The 6,267-nt window shown below is 37.0% G+C and overlaps 1 protein-coding gene across 1 annotated transcript in view; it reads right to left on the minus strand.

Moving 5' to 3' along the window:
• LMBRD1 (LMBR1 domain containing 1) overlaps positions 1-6,267 on the minus strand; it is a 131,331-nt gene that overhangs the window by 92,819 nt on the left and 32,245 nt on the right. The window contains exon 4 of the mRNA XM_006159629.3: positions 799-896. Coding sequence (XP_006159691.1) covers positions 799-896 — 98 coding nt within the window. The remainder of the gene's footprint in view (positions 1-798; positions 897-6,267) is intronic.

A 6,267-nucleotide genomic window follows, 5' to 3' on the forward strand; every position in this document is an offset into this window, starting at 1 on the left:
AGTAAAAATGTTTACTAATATTAGAGTTAAGATTTTTATACCAATACTTAAGTGATACTGGTCTTCAGTTGTGGACATGCGTGCTTTATGTGTCAGGTTTTTTAACAGTATTATCCAGGATTAGTGACAACAGCCAGCAAGTGTTTCTTCTTCATGCCCTAAACAGGGGTCAGCAAACTCCATCCTACGTGCCATATCTCCCACCGCCTGTTTGACTGGATCACAGAACGTTCATTGAGTATGTCTCCGGATACTTTAACACTACAATGGCAGAGTTGAGTAGTTGAAATAGAAACCATAACCCACAACTCTAAAATAATTACCACCTACAAACTCTAAAATATTTACTACCTGGCTTCCACAGAAAAAAGTTTGCTGACCCCCGTAGGAATTTCTTTTCTGAAGCAATGATCACAAGGCATATGAAGCTACTGAGCACCTGTGACTACTGCAAATTGCTGCAGGCATAAAATGCAATCTAAATTTCAAAGACAGTGTTAAAAAATGTAATTAATAGTATGGTTTGCCTATTTCTGAAATGACAGTATTTGGAATGCATTATATTAAATATAATTTAACATATAATTAAAATTAACGTCAACTGTTTCTTTTAAATTATTTTAATGTGGCTACTAGAACAATTTAGAATTTCACATCTGGCTAACATTACACTTCTATCAGACCACATTGTTCTACAATAAATTCAAAGACAGTCATGTGGTCTTTGAAAAAGGAGGAAATAATCATTTTCCCCTAAATTAAAAATTCTAAAATTAAATACCTAAACTAGATACTTACAGTGCATTTACCAGTATCATCATCATCCTTTTCTTCATAGTAGAAGTAGACAAAAGGGATCCAGAAGAATACACAGAACAATATAACAGAATATAAAGCTGTGGAAATAAATAATAAACTGAGTTATACTAAATCCATACGTATTTAATCATATTTATCTATCTGTGTGTGTGTGTGTGTGTGTGTGTATCCACTTTCTAAATTTATTCTCCCACCTGATTCCTTATACGCATAATTCTACATGTATATGTGTTATTGAAATAGCCATTTCTGTCCCCTGTCCCAAGAAATCAATAGCATTATTAGAATAATAAATCATAATTCAAGGTAACCATAAACAATTTCTAGAATAACAATAAATGTGCCAATAACAACTGGCTTCTAACATCTTAGCTCTTAGCTGTGTACTAACTACAGTGATAAGAACATCTTGTGAAACATTTTATTTAAATGAACTTTAATTTTGTATTCATTACAACTTAAAATTGAGTATAGTTGACGAGATATTTGCCAGTAATTCTGGTTAGCTAAAGAAACAGCTAGAAATGATACTGTTTTTAATAGAAATAATTTCTGGGGATCAGCAATTGGCATAATGGCTATGTCACTGGACTCCCATGTAGTCGACTGCGGTTCGAGTCCCGGGCCTGGTGGCTTAAACTCACGCCAGGTGCGAGTGCATGCATGCCCAAGATCCTGAAAGGAGAATGAAGGAGAAGGGATTGCAGCGTGGCTATCCCCCCTGGGGGGTGATTTCTCGCTTTCTTCTCTCTCTATCTTTCTGGCAAGCGCAAGCACCCTATAGCAAAAACCTCTCCAAAAAAAAAAAATCTGTATGTTGTTTAAGATATGCAGTATTATGAAACTGATCATAACACAAATCAAGAGAAAATGGTAAAAACACTATTAGATACAGATTTAACTAATATAAATTATATTTATCTGCTTATAAATGCTTTATATTTAAGATACTTTTAACCAACATTCAAAACAGTTATTTTAATTCAATATAGCCCTTAAATTAAAATTTGAACAGCCAAAGATATAGTATACTTAACAATAAGGCAACATAAACAGCTTTTTGGTGCTTAGTAAGTTTAAGAAGCCTTTTTTATTATTATTATTTGCCAGAGGACTCATGTACTTGCTAGAGAGACAGAGAGGGAGAGGGGAGAGGGAGAAAGCACCCCCAGTGGGTGTGATCATACTTCAATCCCTTCTTTATTTCTCCATCCTGTAAGGGAGGATTGGAGGCATTTAAGTGATACAGGAAGATGGGGTGCCCAGGTCCACCACAAGGGCCAAATTCAGAACTGCATGATGACCAGGTTCTTTGTCTCACACTCACAAAGAATTAGAGATGTGGACACAGAGAAGGGATAGTAAAGTGGAGCTTATTAAGAGAGGAGGAGAAACAGAGCTCCCAAGCAGGAAGGGGTCCCAAGAATGGGTTGCCAAAGAGGAGTTGGGCCAAGGGTTGTTTTTATCCCAGCAAGGAAGGACTAGTGCATGTGTTTCCCTCATGGGGACTACATGTCAGGTGATTTATGTCTTTCTTCTTCTATCTGGGAGTGGGCTCGCAAAACACAAGACTTTAGATAGTCAGACCTCCATTAATTAATGTTCAGAAGATTTCTGTCTGAAGTGTGTGGCCCATGAAGTTTCCAGTTTTTAATCATGCATTCTACAAGTCTTAAAATGAAGCTCCGTTCTTGATATAATTTCCCCTAGTGCCTCCAAAATGTAATCTCATGCAGACCACCTTATCTTGCAGGTGCAAACCTGCATGTCATGCTCCCATTTTTCAAGTGATTGCTCAAGGTCCTTTGGTCTCTTGCTCTCCAGATTAGGAAAGACTACATTCTTTGTTTGGAATGCAGTAATGATATGAAAAATGTGAGCTTCAGTTGTCATTATCTCAAGCAGGCTGCAAGCAGCTTTCTGTGTAAGCAAGCAGTGAGAGCTAATAATTGATTTTTAGCAAGAGCAGCAAGTGATTTTTATTGAAGGTTTGACTACAGTGACTCCATTTTTTTCTCAGATTCTTCATTCTGAGGACTTGTAACCCTATCTACCTAGCCAGAGATCTAACTCCTATCTCATAAGTACATCTGTCCCATCTTGTTTTTCAGACCACTGGGGCTAGAAGCTGAACTGCTTAGTTGGCCAAGTGAAATTCAGCTCCCTTAAGCGGTGGGCCACAGACCTATCCCAGAAACCTGTTTTTAAATCTGAGTATTCACATTTATTTGAATATATGTAAGTTCATGGAAATAATAGTACCAGTATAATTATATAAAGAAACTACAGAATGATAATCATTATATTCTTAGTAAAGCAAGCATTGCTTACCACCTCAAATCCATCAGGATGGCTTCTATTAGAAAAGTAATAACAACAAGTATTGGAAAGGATATGGAGAAATTGAAACCCTGTGCACTGTTGATGGAAATGAAAAATAGTGTAGCTACTGTAGAAAATAGTAGAATGTTGGAATCAGCAGATAGCGTAATGGCTATGTTGCTGGACTCCCATGTAGTCAACCATGGTTCAAGTCCCAGATCCGGTGGCTTAAATTCACGTCAGGTGCATGTGCACACGTGTCCAATAACCCAAGAGGAGAACGGAGAAGGGACTGTGGCATGGCCATCCCTCCTGGGAGATGATTTCTCGCTTTCTGTCTCTCTGTCTCTCTCTGTCTTTCTGGCGAGCACACGCACCCTTTAGCCAAAACCTCTACAAAAGAAAACAGTAAGATGTTTCCTCAAAAAATTAAAAATAAAATCACCATAAATTAAAAAGGAAATAACCATATGATCCAGCAATTCCACTTGTGGGCATATACCCAATTAAAAATAAGTTTTTGAATGTTTATATACCCATGTTTATTGTTGCATTATTCACAATAGCTAAGATGTGGAAGCAACCCAAGTGTCCACTGATGAGTAAATGAAGTAGCAAAATGTGGTATCTACATAAAACATTATTTTCAGCCTTAAAAAGAAATTCTGACATATGCTACAGCATGGATAAAACTTGAAAACATTACACTATGTGAAATAAGCTAGCCACTAAAAGACAAACACTATATGATTCTATTTATATGAGGTATTTAGAGTAGTCAAAATCTTAGAGATTTAGTACAATGTTAACAGTCAGAAGCTAAAGGGGGAGGGAAATGGAGTGTAATTGTTTATTGGATAGTTTCAGCTTTTTTCTTCTACAGAGAGCATGCACTTACCAGAGGGAAAAAGGGAGAGATAGAGAGACAAGATGAGAAAGCACCCCTCAGGAAGGATAACCATGCCACTATCCCCAGAACCTCCATTCTCCTCTTGGGATTTGGGGCATGCACACTTCCCATGCCACCTGGCATGCCCATGGGTTTTCAGTTTTACAGGATATAAAGAGTTATGTGGTGAACAGTGGTAATGACATTATGAATGTGTTTAATGCCATTGAAGTATACATATCAAATTGTACACTAGGCACAGTGGCAGTAGTGATGCTACTGAGGGTACTAGCACTAGGGTGCTACTGTGAGAGAAGGTTTAGATCTGGAACCAACCTGAGCAGGCCAGGTGCAATGGCATGCACCAGTCATCCTAGCTAACCAGGAGGCTGGGGCAGAGGAACACAAAATGGTGAAACCCTGTCAAAAATTCCTCTCTCTTTTATTCTTTCTTCCTACACTATTTCTCTCTCACTCTCATTAAAAAACAGAAGTGTATATTTTACCACCCACACCCACATACACACCAAAGGGGGGGGGAGAGAAAGCCTTTATTAGTAAATTTAAACCTCAACTACTTTATAAGTTATACACTTTTTAAACATGACCTTGCTGCCTGCTAGTACTATCTTATTTACCTAGAAGCAACTTATGTAACAGCCTCCTGCTACATACAGCAGAGATACAACACAGAACGAACAGGGCCCTAAATAACCAATAGAAAAGTCAGAGTTAATTTACACTGAGCAATCACAAAATGAGTATCAGCATACTGAATTCAGTACTATAAATATTTAATAAAACGTATGCAATCTTTTAGTATTATAAGCAACTAATAATGACAATAAATTTTTTAGAGTAATCAATATTGGTTTTTCTACTACAAACAAACAAAAAAAATGAGTATTATGATTTCTATTCCAAATCTAAGAACCAAGGGAAACAAATATATTTTAAAAAAGTAACCAAAATAAGCATTCCAAAACTTAGGAAATTACACATAAAAATGCTAAGATTATAAGTCATCCTAAATGCTATATCTATATTATTACTAAAATAATCAAATACTTAACATAAAATAGGAAAACACCTGACATAGCACAAATGACTTTAGTAACTTCAATGCCAAAAAATTTTATATATTAAAAAATTATATGTAAAAACTTTAATAAATTCATAAACAAAGTAAGATGTGGTCTATCTTGTGCTGCTACATGAAGCCTTGCATTTCTGACAACCAAAGAGCCTAATAACATTTTTAAAGAATTATATAATTTTATTTTTATTATTGTTGGGTTGTTGGAAAAATCATGATACATTATTGCATAAAGAAACACAGATAAAATGTAGAGTCACATCATGACTCTACTGACAACCCAATTTTTTGTAATTTGCTATAGGACACATGTGCTTACCATAGAGAGAGAGAGCGACAAGGAAAGTGAAAAAGCAGACTGCTTTGGGTCTGGGACCCAAACCAGGGTTGGCCATGTGACAGTGCAGTGCCTTAATCACCACACCACCTGCTGGCCCCAAGCCTGATAACTATTTTATAAACATTCCTGGTGTTTCTGAACGTGAGTGATCAATGATCCTGTGACTATATAAATTACCATCACAGTCAATTAAAAGATATTCCTGTAACTCAATAAAAAGACAACCCATTTTAAAACATGGACAAAAGACTTAAGCAGATAATTCACATATACAAAAAATAACAACAATGAAAACATGCACAATGGCCAATAAGCACATTTTAAAATGTGCTTATCATCATTAGTTATCAGGAAAGTGATAAACTCACAATGACATACTACAGATCTATGAGAATAGGTAAAATGATTATGGCAATAACACATGTTGTCAAGAATGTGGTACAATTAACATTCTCATACTTTGCTCGTTGGAATGAAAAAAAGTTACACTATAACAACTGTGTTGTAGTTTCTTAACAAACATACATGTACCACATGACCCAACAATTTTACTGTCTAGCAATGAAGAGCAATAACATACATGCAATGTGTTGTTGCCCAGAGTAGCCTGCTTGACTTGGAGAGTCCATGGCTTTTTTTTAAGATTTGTACTACACTTACCTGCCAACCAGCTATAATTCTCAAGATACAAACCCCGGAGTCCCCCCTGGGGCCCTGCTAAGCCGGCGGCGGCGGCAGAGGCGGGCCGGACGCCAAGGCTGCGTCCGGTCACGGGACGTCCCGGGCCCTTCCGGGCTCGGC

This window comes from Tupaia chinensis, unplaced genomic scaffold (genome assembly GCF_000334495.1).
Source record: "Tupaia chinensis unplaced genomic scaffold, TupChi_1.0 Scaffold000639_1, whole genome shotgun sequence".
NCBI lineage: Eukaryota > Metazoa > Chordata > Mammalia > Scandentia > Tupaiidae > Tupaia > Tupaia belangeri.